At 53.2% G+C, this 18,171-nt stretch overlaps 1 protein-coding gene across 6 annotated transcripts; it reads right to left on the reverse strand.

The window, feature by feature from the left end:
* Positions 1 to 1,564: 1,564 nt before the first annotated feature.
* On the reverse strand, positions 1,565 to 18,121 carry CDC25B (cell division cycle 25B). Of its 6 annotated transcripts, XM_014867106.3 has the most exons (16): positions 10,794 to 11,390; positions 9,814 to 9,920; positions 9,186 to 9,237; positions 7,309 to 7,350; positions 7,069 to 7,105; positions 6,674 to 6,796; positions 6,437 to 6,559; positions 6,111 to 6,245; positions 5,584 to 5,664; positions 5,294 to 5,470; positions 5,052 to 5,147; positions 4,444 to 4,506; positions 4,183 to 4,281; positions 3,831 to 3,964; positions 2,998 to 3,109; positions 1,565 to 2,849 (listed from the first exon to the last, which is right to left on the reverse strand). In XM_014867106.3, exons 1-16 carry the CDS (start codon positions 11,366 to 11,368, stop codon positions 2,709 to 2,711), a joined length of 2,097 nt encoding a protein of 698 aa, XP_014722592.2. In that variant the 5' UTR covers positions 11,369 to 11,390; the 3' UTR covers positions 1,565 to 2,708. The 6 variants fall into 6 exon arrangements, with proteins under 6 accessions (XP_014722592.2, XP_070341733.1, XP_070341729.1 ...); XM_070485632.1 differs by lacking the exons at positions 9,814 to 9,920; positions 10,794 to 11,390 and adding an exon at positions 17,917 to 18,111; XM_070485628.1 differs by having other exon boundaries at positions 6,437 to 6,796; positions 10,794 to 11,408.
* Positions 18,122 to 18,171: the final 50 nt, after the last annotated feature.

An 18,171-nucleotide genomic window follows, 5' to 3' on the forward strand; every position in this document is an offset into this window, starting at 1 on the left:
TACCGGTTGCTCCCTCCTCCCCATGTGGCCTGATCCAGATTGATGGAGTGGGAAGTGGACACTCAGAGCAGAAGCCAGGCAGCCTAGCCCTACCCTTTTGGCTGCTCTGGGACCAAGGGGTGTGGGGGTGAGGAGTGGGAGAGTCCTGGGCACTAGAATGCCTGCTCTGCTTGTATCTGCTGTGTGACTTGGGTCAAGTGAGTGTCCTCTCTGAGCATCCAGCTGCCTTGCTCCTCTGTAAAAACGGGAAGGGGGAAGGGGTCACAAGACTGCCCGAGCACTCAGGGTGGAGCAGGCAAGTCTCAACATGACAGTGCCCAGGGCTCACTCTCTCCCCTCCTCTCGTTTCTCTTTCTCAGAGGTCTGCACATTTATTTTCGCTTTTCTGGGGCAAGTCCCCTCACCCAAATAAATGCTGGTCTTCATGCCAGCTGCCTGCTCAGTGGAAAGGGGCTTCCGGAGCCTTCAGGGCCCCTCCCTCCCTCAGCAGGGGCCTAGCCCTCAGACCATCAACACTACACCCTACCATCCCCAACCCGTTGTGCCCTTTCCAGGGGGCTCTGCACCAAGAGTGAAGACCAGTCCTTGGGGCATAAGAAACCTTGGGGACAAGCTGGGAGACAGGGAGGTGGCCTTTAGACTCAGCCTGGGAATCCAGAGTCCCTGCCTGTTGCTCTGCTAAGAAGTAGCCTCCATTTACCCACTTGCGAAATGGAGTGAATAATCATCGTACCACCTCGCACTACTTCAGAAGGCAGATGAACTTTGACAGAAAGTGGGAAGGATGCCTGACGTGTGTGCGCTCTTCATCAGGCGGCATCTTATTCGTACATTTGCAAAGGTGTCCCCGCAATCATAGATAGTGCACATTTGGGGGCCGGGGGGTCATCTTCTCATCCGCAGTGGTATTCAGAGGGGATGTCCTGAGACACTGGGCTCGGGCCCGGGACGGGGCTTGTTCTTGATTGGCCCTTTCCCACTCTTTTGGTCTTGAACCAAATCTGGCCCGATTTGGTGGAACCTCTGCAGGGTGCTGGGGTATCTGAGAGGAAAACCATTTCCCTGACAGGCCAGGAAGGCTTCTGGGAGGAGGTGACATTTGAAATCAAATCTTAAAGGACTATGGATGGGGGACAGCACTCCTGAGGGTAATACAGCAGATGCAAAGGCAAGGAAATGTGTAGAGCAAGCTGTGGGGGTTCGACTCAGCGAGAGGTGAGGAGTGAGGCTGGGGAGGCCCTAGGCCCTCAAAGGCCGTGCCAGGAGACTTTTAAGTTTATCCTGAGGCCAATGGGGAGGCATTCACAATTCTAGAGGAGTGATGGCATCGCTCTTGCCTTCTTGGTGCGAAGTTTAGGAAGGATGAGCCCAGTCAGAGGTGCTTGAGCAGCCAGATGAGGGGCACGGGGAGGCTGAATCCAAAATCTGGGCAAGACTTGGGAAGAGAGCCTGAGACCTCCTCCCCAGGAGTCTTCCAGCCCCAATCTGCTGACCAGCTTGCCCCTCACCCTGTGCCACCATCAGGGTCTGCCATGGTCTTGTCAAGGGCCCCAGGACACGATGCTGGTTACTCAACTTGCTCAGTGCTTTATTGAAACAAAGCCCTAGCAGGTGACTCATCAGGGCTTCTACACAGCCCTTCCCACATCCTGAGATTCAGAATCCAGACGTGGCTCTGTCCTTGGTTTAGCTGCTTCTGTGACGTTTCCTCTTGAATATTTCCAAACCTTAAAGTGTAAAGATTTTGTCCACACAGATACACATATATCCCTGCCACAGGCTGTCACACTCACTGAAATGCTTCCACTCCGCGGGTTTGTGTGTGCAAGGCATTGTGCATCCACGGCCATCCATCCATCCATCCATTCATCCGTCCATCCAGGACAAGACAGCAGCAGGTCCTGACCAGTCAGGCCCCAGGGTTCACAGCAGTGGGAGCCGGGCTTGCAGCGGGCTCAGGATGCAGGCCGTAGCCCTCACCGAGGGCCCCCAAGGATAACAATATCCCTTTCTGAGGCAAAGAAGCCGGGGCCAGTAATTAACATTTGAGTCTCTAACCCCAACTGCACAGGGGGAACCTAAACCTCAGCCTGTGAATATCCTGAGATGACAGAAAATCAGAGCAACAAATCAAGCAGGTAACACTGAAACAGGAAAGAGTAAGAGCTTACGTCTGTGCTGGAAGTGTTCGTGTGGAGGGACAGGAGGGAGGGTACATGGCAGACACCCCCAGGAGAGCTGCAGAGGGCCAGGCACAGGGCTCACTCCCAGGGTAGGGAGCAGCGCAGCCTCGGCCCCTCCTGGGGGGTGGGGTAGGTTTCCCCCAGCCTCGTACATACAAACAAAGCCCCTGGGAAAAAAGGGGGCCTTCTGGACACAGGAAGACAAAGGGTTAACCCAAACAAGGAAGAAAGAAAGCAAAAAGGCTCCTGCTGGACAAAAAATACTTCCTTTGAGCTGGACTTAATCCAATTTCAACAGGCTGGGCTCTTCCAGGGGTGAGGGGAGAGGGGGGAGCACCAGAATATGAAGTATGGTTGGAGTGAGACAGGAGATGGGGCGAGGGACAGACGGACAGGACACCCTCGCCGTGTTTCCCCTGGACAGCACCTGGGGCCTCCGGCAGACCCTCGGCCCTGCAGGCCACTGGGCGGCTGGCGCCCAGGCCACACGAGGCAAGGAAGGCAGGCGGGACTGTCGCCGGCCCTTCACTGGTCCTGCAGGCGGCTGCAGAGCTCCCGCCGGCTCCGCTCCCCGGCCCAGCTGCGCGTCTTGAGGCGGAAAGTCTTCAGCTCGTCCTTGAAGGCCTCATGGTTCATGGGCCGGTAGTCCTGGGGTTCACAGAAGGTCTAGGGCAAGATGGGAGGGGTCAGTCAGCGAAGGCCCTGGGTAACTCTGGGGGGACCCAGCCCTTCTCTGAGGGCTACCACCTGCCCAAGCCCTTTCTCTGCAATCCAACCCTCCCACAGAGGCTGTGGCCACCCCCAGCCGTGGTACCGGGTGCTGTGGGAAGAACTCCTTGTAGCCGCCTTTAAGGATATACATCTCAGGATAGTAGAGGCTGGGGTAGTCGTTGGCGGCGCGGTCTCTTTCCCTGATGAAACGGCACCTGGGACCAGCAGGGGTGTGGGGGTCAGAGCTGGGCATGCAGTGGGGTGTACCTCAGGGGACCTGCTCCCTGCACCCACTCCTTTGAGGGCCTTGGGGAGCCACAGCAGGTTTCTGAGTGCAGGAATGTCAGCCACAAGAACACTATTAGACGTCTGGTTAGGGCTTAGAAGAGGTTAGGGAGATGGAAGGAAGGAGGTGAATCGAGGGGGCTCTCTGTTTCTAGAAGGCATTTGCACAATCTTTCTTGGCGATATCTGGCCTGGACTGGGAAAGGGGAAGCAGAAAGGAGAGAAGTGGACAAAGTTCAAGACATAGAATTCAGGAGTTCTGGATAAGACCTGGTGAGGACAAGGTGGGGAGAGGAAAGGACAATCGAACTCTGAAGGGTCCACGTCATGAGGATTGGGACAGGGCCCCTGGATTTTAAGGACACTGCTGGAGACTTGGAACCAGATTTCGTGGGGGTGGCGGCAATGGACGGAGGGTGGAGGGGATGCCTGACCAGAAGGACAGTGAGAGGGAGATGGGAGGAGGGTGCCATGCACAGGGAAGCAGGCTGGGGTCTGCTCCAGGCCATCAGATGAAACAAGAGGCCCAGGCTGAGGAGGGGTGGGAGCTAGGCTCGGGCCTCTTGGCCATTCGATGGCTCCAGCATGCACAAGCCTGGGTGGGGAAGTATAGGAGAAGACACTAGCCGGCTGGGCAGAGCTGGGACTCACATGCGGGGCCCGCGCTCAGATGAGAATTCACAGTGGAAAATGAGGATGATTCTCTTGTCCAAACTATGGGGAGTGATAGGGCTCTGCAGCAGGAAGGTCTCGGCATCCCGTTCCAGGGGCAGGTTCACAGCAGTCTGCCAGAGGAGGCGGAGGTCAGGCCACAGCCCTGGGCCTGGGCAGTGGACCCCTCCCCCATGCAGTCCCCAACTTTCAGACAGGTGACCCCACCTCCTGCTGAGAAGGATCCTTCCCCATGAGAGGGTGCACCCACCATCCACCAATTCACCCTCCTGGCACAGAAAGGATAGAACAGGGTGGGTCTTCAGGGTCTCTCCCTGTGACCCTGCCTCACCTTGATGTGCCCTCCTTCATACTCGTACGGGTATCTGCAGTCCACAATCAGAAACCTCTCCACGATGTTGCTGAACTTGCCCATCAGCAGGGCCACCATCTATAGGAGGCCATGGACGTGGGTCCCAGCAGGTCAGGCTGGTAGACAGGAGCTGGCCCCTAACCTTACAGCTGACCCAGTGCTTGCAGCCCATCCCCACGGAAAGTTAACAGGCAAACAGCAGTCCCAAAGATGCCCGGAGAATGGCTCATCCCCACGTACCGTTTCTGGTGAGATGTACTTGAGGTCTTGGTGTTTTCCATCCACAGTCTGTAGGAGGAAGGCCTGAAAGGAAGCGGGGAGAGAGAGAGATTGAGACAGAAAGAAGAAAGAAAGTGAAACTGGTAAGACTAGGAGCCTGGAAAGAATGGAGTTTCATTCCCAAGCCCAGAGGCCACACCTGCTTTGACCTTCAAGGTCAGCTCTGGTTCCGATAGCAACCAACAGGCGTCTCTTGAATCTGACACCCAGGGAATAACCTTCCAAAGGGAAATAAAGAAGGGGAGCAGAAGAGATGAACTCTTGCTTCCTGCCCCCATGCTCTGCCAAGTTGGGGATGAGGCCCAAGGAGTTTCCAATCTAGATGTTAGTTAGTTTGGAAATGTTTTCCAAGGTTGAGATACAACTGATGCCCTGGACAGATTTGAGATAGAGTCAGGAGACCAAGGAGAGTCAGAGAGAGGAGTCTAGATGAGAATAAAGGATGATAAGATTCGAAGGACAAAGCGAAGGTGGCTCCTGGGAAGAGAGGGAGGTGCTGAAGCAGCTGCTGGGCTTGGGGGCCGCAGTCAGTAAAAGGTCGTGCCTCCTGAAGGCCCCACTGCTGGTACCTTGGAGTAATCCCCAATCAGTTCACGGTGGTCACTGTCCAAGATGTTCTCAATCTCATCGTGACACAATGACTTCGAGCGGAGAACGCGGGCTTTCTGTGAGGCAGACGGTGGCCAAGGTCAGGGGTGAGGCTGCCTCTCAGTGCCCCATCTGGCTGGTATCCCCTCTTCCCTGCACCCTGCCCTCTGCCACAAACCCGGCTGAGAAGGGCTTGCAGAGTGGACCAGGAGAGGGCACTCACAGGTTCCTCGGCCTCCCGCTGCTCCTCTGAAGGGGTCACGCTCCTCCTCCGCTTGTTCTGTATGGGCAGGTCCCTGTCCTGGGGCCGCTCCAGCCTCTTGAGGATGGGCCGGATCACGCTGCAGGGCATGGATGGAGAGCGGAAGAGCCGCTGGCACTTGCTGTGCATGATCAGGTCCTGGCAGGGGCAGCAGGTTGGGGGTCAGTGTGTCCAGCCCCTGCCCCCCAAATCCCACCTGAAGGGTAGGACCCTACCCCTCCAAGTCCTGAGGGGCCACCCCAGAGGCCCACCTGCTCCTCTTCCTTTTCCGAGGTCTTGACCAGTGGGGCGCTAATGAGGCTCTCCATGCCTGGAGGGACTGCATCTTCATCCTGAGGCCAAGTCAGCAAGGGTATGGTCACATCCTCAGGCACAGGCCAAACCCCTCAAGGCCCTGAGACCTCAGCGCAGCCTTCCTCGTTCTCCCAGCAACCCCCAGGCCAGCAGCCCTCGCTGGCCCTGCTAGCACCTCCACACAGGGCAGCCCCCAAGAACCAGGAAGCTGCAGGGCCCTACTTGCTGCTGGGGCTTCTACAGAACTGTGAGAAGTGTAGCCAGGCAGGAGGGCCAGCCTTCCCTCCGCCCTGCGCATCCTCCTCTTAGTGCAGCCACCTGCTCCTCTCTGATTGGCCAGAGCTCAGACTGTGACTTGGTGACCTCCAATTCCTCTTCTGACATTGGACTGAGGTCACAGTCTTGCTGCAGGAGCTCAAGGCTCTCTTCTTTTGGGAGATCCCAGGGAGGGAGAGGTAGGGCCTGATGGCACAAGCCTGTTTACCTTTAAGTCACTCTCCAGGATGTCCACGAATCCATCATCCTCCTCGGTGGCCCCCTTGGTGGGGGTCAGGGAGAAGCAGCATCGGGCCAGGGGACTCAGCTCCTCTACTTCCATCTTGCGCTCAGGGGTGAGACACTGAATGGATGACAAACAGAGACGGGCTACTTAGGGGTGGGGACCTGAAGCAATCCCCACCGCTCATCCTTCTGGGAAATGGTTCCCACTGCCTTGGGGCTCAGGATCACCCTCCCATCCCTGAGGCTGCCTCCAGGAGCACCCGCCCTGCGTGCACGCCTGCCCTGCACAGGTCAGCTCTCCTGGTGTACCATCAGGTCGGGGGCCGAGCTTGGCCTCTGGGCAAAGGCTTCTCTGCGGCTGGCCCACTCTGCCAGAGCATGGGCGTGGCTGGAATGTGTGGGCTTCCATGGCATCTTGAAGACAAATCCATCCTGTGGGCAAGATCGGGGTTGGGCGGGGGGGACGTCATCAAATGCCAGAAAAGCATCCCAGCACACCCCCTTCTCTCTCTGGAATGCTCCCACTCCAGCCTTCTGGAAGCTCACATTCTCTTTGTCCTCCCCAGAGCTGTGGGCAGCTCGGCTGCATGCCTCACTTTTCCTCCAGCTGCCGGACGCTTGGGAGTTGGTGATGTTCCGTAGTACAGGACTGTGACCCAGAAGCCTCACCTAGGGAGTCAGGAGGCAGCAGGTGCTGAAGGCTGCATTCCTCTGGCAACAGCACAGTCCCGACCTTCTCCCATCCCTCCTCCAACTCCTCCAGCTCCTCCATCTACCTCCGCAACTCCATCTCCCACAGCCAGATCAGGGACACCTGACGGCTTCAAGTCTAACCTCCGGAAGTTGACCCCAGAACCCTCCTGCTCCTCCCCAATCCTGGTCAACGTGGCTGAACTTCCCATGAGGCCTGAACCTCCCATCAGGCCTCACAGGGCACTCACCGGCAAGGACTGGAAGCGCCGGATGGAAAACTGCTCACTGCAGAAGGAAACAGGGACACGTCAAGACCCATGACAGAGAGCATGCAGGATGCCCCTCTACCACAGAGCCCTGTGCACACCATGGGAGGGCCTGGGAAAGCACCCTTCCTTGCTTACTCTACCCAACCCCAGCTGGGCTGTGGGGAGAGCCTGTGGTGGGTAGCCCACCGGAGCCTGCATGAAGAAGGCCAGAGCACTCACTTTCGAATGACCCGGCTGGCTGCCTGGATGGCCTGTTCAAACCTAGGAGAGAGAAGGGTCCCATGCAGTCCACTTCCCGCTACAGTCCATCGTCCACCTCAAGCATCAGGTCCCCAGTCCACAAGACTCAGGGGCCAGCACTCAGGCCAGCGGAAAGAGGAGATAGGAAGAATGCCAATTATCAGGGGGCCCAGGTATTGGGGAGGGGGGAGATGAGAGGCAGCCTGGGACTTTAAAGGCTGCCCTGAATGGAAGAGGGCTGAGAGAATGGCAGCGATGGAGACAGCTGTGGCAGGTCGCAGGGTGGCTGAGGCGTTACCAAGGCAACAGTCTCACCAGCCTACCCACAGGCCTTCCACCTGTATGCAAATCACCTCAGCGGGGCCATATGGCCACCAGGAAAGGCATCCATCCATGCCACGATGACAGGCCTTGGCTCAACAATGTGGGTATCTCCAGGGCCTGGATGCCAGCAAGGCTGGGCTTCCTTCCCCTTATGTGGGACTGTCCTGGCTCCCCCCAGGACAGGGGCCTGGTTAAGCACACCCCTGGATCAGCCCCAGGCTGCCACGCCAGACCCCTGAGTGACAAATGTGCAGGGTCACATCCGCTCCTCCCTCCTATGGAATTTTCCAGGACCCAGCCTCTGTCCCACCCCCTCCTCCTGCCTTAGAAGAGGCCAGCAAGCAAGGAATTCCAACAGATGTTCCTTTTGAGGCTAGGGCACAAGCTTCTATAGATAGGCCCCACCCCCCTAGCTATGTTACCAGAGACCACCTGCTACTTGGGGCTTTTATGTGTCTATGCATACACACACACACACACACACAGACACACACACTTCTTTCTGAGAAACTGTGTAACTGTCAAGGCAGGTGCAGAGGTGGGGGGGGGTACTTAGGGCTAAAATGTCAGGGGGATGGCTCCCAGGTCCGGGGGAGGGTGGCTGTGCCCAGCCAACCTGGCATCAGGGATGACCAATTTCATTGGCTTGTTTTCCGATCTGCACCTGGGCCTTGAGGGTTAAGCAAGGACAGCTCTGTGTTGCCACCAAAACCCAACCTGCGTTTCCCCACACCTCCACCCAACCCCCCCCAACTCATTTCCTGTTTGTGAACGAACCCTGCAGCCCAGCCTAGTCTGATCAAAGACAATGGGAGGAAAGACAAACACTACCCTAAACCCAAAGCCATGGTCCCCCAGCCCAGGCTGGAGATGCCAGCTGTCCCCACTATTGCCTGGCAGCTGCTCTCCCTGCTGAGGCCCAACAGCTGGATGGGAACAGCTGTGTTCTGGAAAGTGCTCCTCATGCCCCACAACCAAGGGAAAGGGATCTGTCCCAAGTAGAACCAGCTCCCTCTCACAAAGGGCCTGGTCCAGGGGTTGGCCAGAGGGTCAAGTGTCACTGAAGCCAGAGGTTGTTGATAGGATGGCCGAAGGCCAAACCAGCCTGCAGCAACTGTTTTGTTTGGTTTAGAGTGAACAGAAAGGTTTTGATTTAGTTGGACTATATTTTAAAATTGTGATATTCCACAGAAAAATATGCGTATAGGGCAGAAAGAAAAACAGGATCCACACCAGGCCTGTATTCCCACAAGACAAGGGCTGGCTGGAGTCAAGTATCTACTACTACCAGTGGCCACTGTCCCCACCTCTCCAGCCCTGAGCCCACTCTCAGCTGCTCCCGTGAGAGCAGACCCTTCTCTGAGTCAGGGAGCAGAATCCCAGGACTTGGGAAGGTCAATTAGTCCCCACAATGGGGATGGGGGGGGGGGTCTGACCACTTTCCCAGGCTTCTCCAGAGTTCATGCTAGAAATGGGATTCCCAGGGGCAGGCACCAACTCCTTGATGGTGGGAATCCCTCTTCTCTACTCACGTCTGCTCCGCCATCTGGGGGTCCATGGGGCTGGGAGAATCCATACAGAGACCTGGGGGGACAGAGCGCCTTGGTCTGAAAGGAGTGGGATTTCCTGCACTTTCTCCACCATTCCCAACCCTATTCAGAGAAGCGAAAAAACCTGTTTCTATTTTAGATCTTGGCACATTACAAAATGAAACAAAAAAACCCACCCATGGACCCTAAGGACTCCACTCCCTGTTTACTATGGAAACTCCTCTACACAGGTTTTTAAACCTAAACTTCGCTAGGCATTTTTCTTGAACTGGTTTAAAATAGAAATAACAACCTTTTGAAGGAAAAAGTTACAGCTAAAGGCAAGTGAATGTTATAAAATGACCAACTTTCAGCCCTAATGCCTCCCAGGCAGGACTGTGGTTCAGGGACTTTGGCGCCCAGTTTCAAATAGGTAAGATCTGTCTCCGTAGAGGGCCCCGCCCAACCTCCCCGCTCCGCCAGTCTGGGCTGGGTGTGGTGAGCCCCATCAGAGGTGGGCTGAGGGAGGTTCCTGAGCCCACCAGGTGTGGGATGGGTGTTAGTTTGATCTGCAGGGAAGTGGGGAGGCTCAGGTAGCCCCCCAAACTCCCCTGGCACCCCTGGGCCTCACCTGCATCAGAAGATTCAGAGGACTCAGACGACAGGGAGGATTCAGACGCCCGCCGGGACAGGGATAGGCGTGTGAGCAGGCTGCCTACCTGAGTCTTTGGGGTCTCACTGGGAAGGGAGCAGGGACCCAGAGAAGGAGAAAGGTAAATATGGGGCTCAAGGGCTGGCTGGCCCGTGTTCCCACCAGCCACCCACCTCTGAAGAGCGATCTAGCCTCTGCACTGCCCCCAGGGAGGTGATGGTGTAGAGGGCCCACCCTCGTCTCAGGCTTTCTACAGAGGTCCTAAGTGTCTTGTCTTTGTCGACTGATTTAAGAAAGGTCTTCCTGGGTACAGGGGGAGGTGAGCCCAGGGCAAGAGCTAGCAGGTGGGCTGGGGGCCATCCCCTGGGATGGTGGGGCAGCAAAACGGCCCTGGAGGGCCTACCCCTAAACTCTTGAGGCCCCTACCCATCCACGAGCCTTTCTGGAGGAAGGATGGAGACTTGGGTCTCTATTGCTCAAGGACAACCCCGCCTGGACCCTGCAGACTTGCTCAGAGAGCAGGACCAGTTTTAACCCCTTAACCCCAGGGAAGAACTGGGTGGAGGGAGCAGGGGCATGGACATATGAGAATGGGACAGCTCTACCACCCTCAAGTTCCCCCTCCAGGCTCAGGATCCCTTGCCTGGGGCAAAATGGTGGCAATTTGGGCAGAGATTAGGGAGACAGCATGGTGGAGGAACACCGAGGGAGGAGGGGGAAAGAGAAAGAGGGTCTCCAGAGACTGGTGCTGGCCAAGAGCAAGTCACCAGGAGCGGGTCAGCAGCGCAGCCCTGGCCTCCCTGCCCTTGTCCCGAGCCCCTGAAGCAAGTTCTGCCCGGGAAACCTCCCAACTCTGCCTCTCGGATTCGGTTCCTATGCCGGGTTCCCCAAGGAGGCCCGGAACCAGCACCCTGGTGCGGGCCTCTCATCCCACATCCAGCCTCCTTGGGGCACCCTACCTGCCAAGCCCGGCGAGGTTGTACATGGTCTGGGTGAGGGTGGTGACCGGCGAGGAAGCGGCCGCGCGCTTCGGGGACCCCAGGAAGCCATGAGCTCCCAGCCGGAGGCCCGGGAGGTGGCCCGGACGCTCGGCGCCACCGCGCGCGCCGGCCGGACTGAGAGCCAAGCCAGGCGCGGGCTCCGGCTGAGGCAGCTCCATCGCGGCGGGGCCCGCAGAAGGCTGGCCGGAGGGCTGGGCGCAGGGCGACCAACAAACGCTGGGCACAGCTGGCCGGGACGAGGTAGGGAGCGGGCCCGGGGTGGAGGGGGGAGGGGGGAGGAAGAGCAACGGGGCCGGAGCGAGGGAGGAAGGAGGAGAGGGAAGCGGGGAGGGTGGGGAGGGATGGAGGGATGCGGGGGACCAGCCACCAGGTCGGGACGCCTCTAGCAGCAGCTGCCACTTCCACCTCCTTATATATTCGAAAAATAACAGCGGCCGCGCCGCCGTACGCCACCAATGGGGGCGCGGGTTAGAAGAGGGCGGGGCCGAGGGCGGGGCCCGTGGGAGTGAAAGGCGCGGAGGCTGGACCAGCATGGCACCGCCCAGTCCCAGGCTTTGGGTGGGGTGGAGGAATTGGGGTTTCTCCCACGCCCTCCGCAGCCCCCCAGCCAGGGCTCGAGGATCCTGGCTTCCCAAATTCCGCTTCTCAGGATGTGGTTTGGAGCTGCACACCCCCAGCGGAGAGAGCCCCAGAGAAAGCAGCAACCCCCTAGGGTGGCCTCAGAGGGACCCCAGGCAGGTTTAATATAATTTACAACCACCGTAGGCATCTTGAGAGGCTCCGCTCTTGGAGTTTGCCAAACACAGCTGCGCTGCACGGTCTGTGTTCGCCTCTCCACAGACCCGACTTTGAGGCGTGGAGAAGTTCATTAACTCGTTCAAGGTCACGCGATTGGGCGAGTGGTGGAGCCGAGATTCGCCCCAGGCGCCTCTGCTCCCGCAGCCTCCCTGCCCCCGCGACTGGCAGCGTGGAGTGGCGCCAAAGCGTAATTCCCACGCGCAGCCCCCCAGCGCAGGAGGTGGACCGGCGGTGGGGGCCGACGTGCAACTGATGAGCGCTTCCGGGGGCCCCAGGTTAGATGTGACCCCAAGGGGTCCGATTTTCTTCGGCAGCCCCAGAGCAGGCTCTAATGGTTGGCCTAGGCATGAGTTTTGGCAGTGGGGGCCAAAGAAGGTGTCGGCGACCTCAAAACCCAGTTATGGAAGTATCTCATACCCGTTGATGGTTTGGCTAATGTGGTGCCAATGGCATCATACTGTTTAATTGCTGTTTCTTTGATGATCAGGTAGGCCAAATTTGTCACTAGTTTAAACTGAGCATCTTCTAATTATCTAATCACCTTCCAGCGAGCTCACTTTCAGAAGGCTGCGCCCGACATCGAGGGGGCGGTAAGCAGCTTCCAAATCCGATCTTCCCGGGGAAGAGGTGGCCTCTGGCTGGGCGGAGCGCAGCCCAGGAAGGAAGGAGCTGCGGCCTTGCGCCCCTAACCGTGCAGCCCCAACCCTCGGCCAAGGCTGCAGTGGGTCGGAGTGGCAGAAGGGAGAGCCTGGTGGTGGGGGTTTGGGTGAGGGGGCGAAGAGGACTTTTCCTTCTCAATATTTTGCCCAGTTTATGTGCTGTGCCAGGCGCTATGCTACGCGCTGAGCAGGGCTGAGGTTTCCGGTTCATCGTCCTAGGTCAAGGGTCTAGCTACGGACCTCCAGCCACTACTCACAGCCCAGGCTGTGACTGCCCTGGTTGGGGAAGGGGAGGCGAGGAGGAGGAGGAGGAAGAGAAGGAGGCAGACTGTGAGGCCTCCCACCTCAAAGACCGGAAATAAAACTTCCCTGAGGGTTGCATTTTCAAAATCATCCCATCAGGTGTTATCCACACACACACACACACACACACCCCTCTACCGGGTGTGGGGAGGGTGTGGGGCCGCGGTGGGAGATGGGGGAGTTACATTCTTGAATCCCTAGAAATCCCAGTCAGAGGTCACCTCTGGGCCAGTGAAGAGGGGCCAGGATCAGAGGAGTCATTCCAGAGCATCCCACACATCAGCTCTGTGTATCTTCCTGAATCTCCTTTTGTCAAGTACATCATAGATTACATGCTCAATTAAAAAAACCAAAAAAACAAAACTAGTCAATAAAAATAAACTAAAATAAATATTTGCAACCATATTGTAAGAGAAACAAATCCTCCCATCCAGCCAGGCCCTGGTTACAATGACACTTCTGAGCTGCAGAAGGCTCCATCCACCCATGAAAAGGAAGGCCCTGGTGCTGGACTGTACACATCAAGTTCTGGGCTCATTTGAGAGGGTCTAGTGTGACCCTGGGCCCTTGGCAGAAGAGGAGGAAAAATTATTGCATGTTTGCCAAATCCTTCTGCTTCTCCAAGCCTCTTCCCACACAGCATCTTCTTGGTAGGATTATTTTTTCTAGTGCCTTTTCTGTCATGGCTTGTGACATGTGAAATGTTTGTTGTTTTTTGTGTTTTTTTGAGGAAGATTAGCCCTGAGCTAACATCTGCCACCAGTCCTCCTCTTTTTGCTGAGGAAGACTGGCCCTGAGCTAACATCCGTGCCCATCTTCCTCTACTTTATAAGTGGGACGCCTGCCACAGCATGGCTTGATAAGTGGTGCGTAGGTCCGCACCTGGGATCTGAACTGGCGAACTCCGGACTGCCGAAGCGGAACATGCGAACTTAACTGCTGCGCCACTGGACCAGCCCATGAAATGGTTTTTAAAAACTGGTACATGGTACCAAAAATTCAAATAGAGGAGAAAATTCAAATGGTATAAAAGGGCAGTGAAAAGTCAGTCTCCCACCCCACATAAAGCTTCAGGACTCCTCCCTGGAGGCAGCTACTATGATAAATGTGTTCCATATTCTTCTGGAGATAGTCTAAAATGGTCCTAGCTAATAGAAACACAATGGAGGCACAAATAGGAGCCACATATGTAATTTAAAATTATCTAGAAGCCACACTAAAAAAAGCAAAAAGGAAACATGAAATTTTGATATTTGACTTAACCTCATACATTTAAAATATTATCACTTCAATATATTATCAATATAACAATTATTAATGAGATATTTTACATACCTTTTTTTGGGTACCAAGTCTTCAAAGTCCAGTGTGCATTTTACACTCACAGCACATCCCAAATTGCACTGGCCACATTTCAAGTGCTCAACAGCCACATGGGATCAGTGGCTACCATAGTGGACAGTGCAGGTCTCTACATTTACAAGCATATATATGCCCATATTTTTATAAATACACCAATGGTAGATGAAACATTGTTTTACACCTTTCTTTATTTTACTTGGAGATGAATCCATATGAGTGCCATAATGGTCTATATTTATTCAATTCTCTAATGCTGAACATTTAGGTTATTAGGTTTTACAATGATGCACCAGGTATGCACAGAATAGATTCCTAAAGAGGAAGGTATGGGCTTTATTTATTGAAATCTCCCTTTCCCTTTCCTGAATCTCATCTCCACAAGCTGAGTGAGCTATTGAAGAACAGGGATCAAGTCATTTACCTCTTCTCCTGTCTCCCAGCACCTCGCATAGGCCAGAGCCTCAAGGCTGGCCTCTGACCCCACTATCCCACTTCTAGCGATTTCTTTTAAGGAGATGATAAAAGTACACACAGACATATGTTCTCTGAGTCATTGTTAATATCAATGAAACAGAGATATGGGTGTCCGTTAATAGGAGAACAGACAACGAGGGCAGTTTCTCCATACTGTGCAGTATCTGCAGCCTTTAAAAGAGAACAAGCGTGAGCCGGGGGGTATAGGCTGCCTGGCCCCTGGCAGGGTCCCAAAAAGTAATTGTTGATTATTGAATGATTACATATTGGGCTTTTGGAAAATAGTCTTTTGAAGGAAGGATTCTCATAGTAAAAGAAGTTTGAAACTCAATGATGTAGATGTTTATTGACATGAAAAGATGTTCACAATATGTGCTACAAAATATTATGCCAAGTATGGTCTCATTAAAAACAATATGCACAGAAAAAGTATCCTACAAGGATATTCTCTGAGCGATAGAACTAAAGGTGATCAAATGTTTTTATCTTCAAAATTTTCTGTTTTAAAATATTTTCCAAAGAACAGATATAATTTTTGGATTAATTAAAAGAGCATGAATGATCTCAATCTGGCAGTTCCTCAAACAATTAAACATAGAGTTAGCATATGACCCAGCAATTCCACTCCTAGGTATATACCCGAGAGAAATGAAAACATATGTCCACACAACAACTTGCAAACAAATGTTTATAGCAGCACAATTCATAATTGCCAAAAGGTAGAAACAACCCAAATGTCCATCGACTGACAAATAAACAAAATGTCATACATTCAGACAACAGAATATTATTCAGCCATAAAAAGAATAAAGTACTGATAGATGCTACATCATGGATGAATCTTGAAAAAATGATGCTAAGTAAAAGAAGCCAGTCATAAAAGACACATATGATCTGATTCCATTCATATGAAATGTCCAGAACAGGGAAACAGAAAGTAGATTCGTGGTTACTTACGGCTGGGGAGGGGGCAGCGGCAGCTAGGGAAATGATAGCTAAAGGGTATAGGGTTTCTTTCTTTCTTTATTTTTTTTTTTAAAGATTGGCACCTGACCTCACTGTTGCCAAGATTCTTTTTTTTTTTCTGCTTTTTCTCCCCAAATCCCCCAGGTACGTTGTTGTATATACATATATTTTTTAAAGATTTTTTATTTTTCCTTTTTCTCCCCAAAGCCCCCTGGTACATAGTTGTATATTTTAGTTGTGGGTCCTCCTAGTTGTGGCATGTGGGACACTGCCTCAGCGTGGCCTGACAAGCAGTGCCATGTCTGCACCTGGGATGCGAACCAGTGACACCCTGGGCCGCCGAAGCAGACTGTGTGAACTTAACCACTCGGCCACGGGGCCGGCCCTGGGTTTCTTTCTAAGGTGAGGAAAATGTTCTAAGACTTACTGGTGTTCTAAAATTGTGGTGATAGTTGCATGTATCTGTGAATTGTATACTTTAAATGGGTGAATTGTATGGTATGTGAAATATATCTTGATAAAGCTGTTAAAAATAAAAGCATCTTCTATAGAGAATTGGGGGAGAGATGAGGTATTTCTCTTGGGACTCTTGGCTCTAGGAACTCTAGGAATGTCCTCGAATGGCTGGACAACCTCTTTCCTGCTAACTGTATCTGCCCCCCATCAACAGGCCCACAAGTCTTCGACTTCCAGGCCTATCCTGGGCATCATACAAATGGCACTGGTACTGCCACTTCCAGGACAGAAAAGAAGCCACACACAGATGCTGATGGCATAGGCACTTCCAGACACCTGGTGTACCCACTGCCTGTAGCAGTGCACAGGACCCATTTCCACTCCCTCTCAACTGACCATTTCCCACACGAGTCCATCTGGAGCCCTGGGGATTCTCTGCCCCCCCAACCCTCTATAAGCCCCCATCTTTCCAATTTTCCACCTTAGGGAAGTCCACAGTCCACCTTCTCTTCTCTTGGCTCTGGCTGTCCAAACCTGTCCACCAGGCTTAATACCCATTCCACTTACCTGATCACTATTCTTCGTGCTGCTCAGTAAGCTTTCCATTCTCCTATTCAAATTAAAGGGGCTGTAGTACTTGCTTATTGAAGAAAACTTGGAAAATTCAGCAAAGTAGGAAAAAAAGGCCCACCCACAGTCCATTTACCCAAACACCATTGATTATAAGCCAGGATGGGTGAGGAGGCAGGAGGGACACATGTGCACATGGATGAAACCTCCAAAATGCAGACACGGTTTTCTGAAGATGCGGGGGAAGGAGTCCTCAGCCAGGTGGCCCTACATTCACCTTTGAATAGGGCCCATACACCCATTATGGGCCAAGCACTGATCTGGCTCCTCTAGGAAAAAGTCTCTCATGTTTTCTTCTGGGCCTTGAGATTAGAAGACTATTTTTTTATATTTCATGGGAAAGGCCTCTCTAAGTAAGACACAAAGCCCAGAAGCAATGAAGGAAAAAATTGACAGACCTGCCTGCTTGGAGACTAAAAACTTCTCATATCTAAGACTCCTTAGGCTAAGTTAAAGGATAAGTGGCAGGCTGGGAGAAAATATTTGCAACATACTTAAAGTATTTTATGTTCAAAGGATATGAAGAGCTCCTAAAAGTCAACAAAAATACAAGAGAATGTATTTGGGCAAAGGATATGACTAGAAAATTCACAAGATTCAAACGGCCAGTCCCCATAAGAACAGAGAAATGCACACTAAAAACAAAAGGGAGTTACACTTTCTTCCCGTGGCTTCCAGAACGCCACACAGGCTTGGTCTTTCTCCTACCACTTCAGCTGTTCCTCATGAGTTTCTTGTTAGTCCTTTCCTGAGCCCTTGACCTTGGAGAGCCCAGGGCACTTCCTTGGTCCTCTTTTCTTTGTCTACACTCACTTGCTTGAAGCCTCAACCAGTCCTAGGTCCTCGGCCTGTCCCCCTGGGTCACAGCATTCCTCTCTGCCTACTCCTCATGCTATTCCAAGCGGTTTTTTAAAACACTATAGTGCAGTCATTGTTTTAAGAATTTGTCATTTTTATGTGTTTGCTGCAAGAGGAGGTTTCAGGGATTCACGTGTATGTGTGCTTATGTACACACATGACATTATTTCCGTAGGTGCAAACACATACATTCATGGCTACATGCATGGAAAAGCCCAGAAAGCGACGCACCCGGATGTTAGCAGTGTTTATCTATGGATTGTGGGATTACCATCAAATAGATTTAAAACTGTAATGTGCCTTATAAAAATAACCATTTAAAGGGGTAACAATAGGTTACACAGATTGGTGTTCATCCATAATCGGAGCAGTATACAACCATTAAAAAGCAGGTTGGCAATACTTTACTGATATGGCAAAATTCTCATCACTTGATGCCAGGTAAAACAGCAGGAGATGCCAGATATACAGAAAATACAGTCTGATGCCGCTTTTATGCAATAAATTTAAAAAAAAAAACAAAAAACGGCATGCGCCTAGAGAAAAGACTGGAAGGAAACGTATCAAAATGTTACCTGCACATTTCTCCAGGTGTTGAGGTGAAAGATGATTTTTAGTTTCTTCTATTTTTCAGTTTCTGCAAAAAACGTGAGTTATTTTTACCGTAATAAAACAAAATACAACATACAGTTGGTCTTCTTTATAAGCAGTAAATCGCTGCCCACCCAGCGCAGAGGCCGGACACCGCGCCCCAGCCCGCGCTGCGGCCCGCAGGTCACCGGACGCCCGAGCGCAGGCCGGTACAGCAGGCCGCAGCGCCCCCCCGCGGT

This window comes from Equus asinus, chromosome 15 (genome assembly GCF_041296235.1).
Source record: "Equus asinus isolate D_3611 breed Donkey chromosome 15, EquAss-T2T_v2, whole genome shotgun sequence".
In the NCBI taxonomy this organism is placed as follows: Eukaryota; Metazoa; Chordata; class Mammalia; order Perissodactyla; family Equidae; genus Equus; species Equus asinus.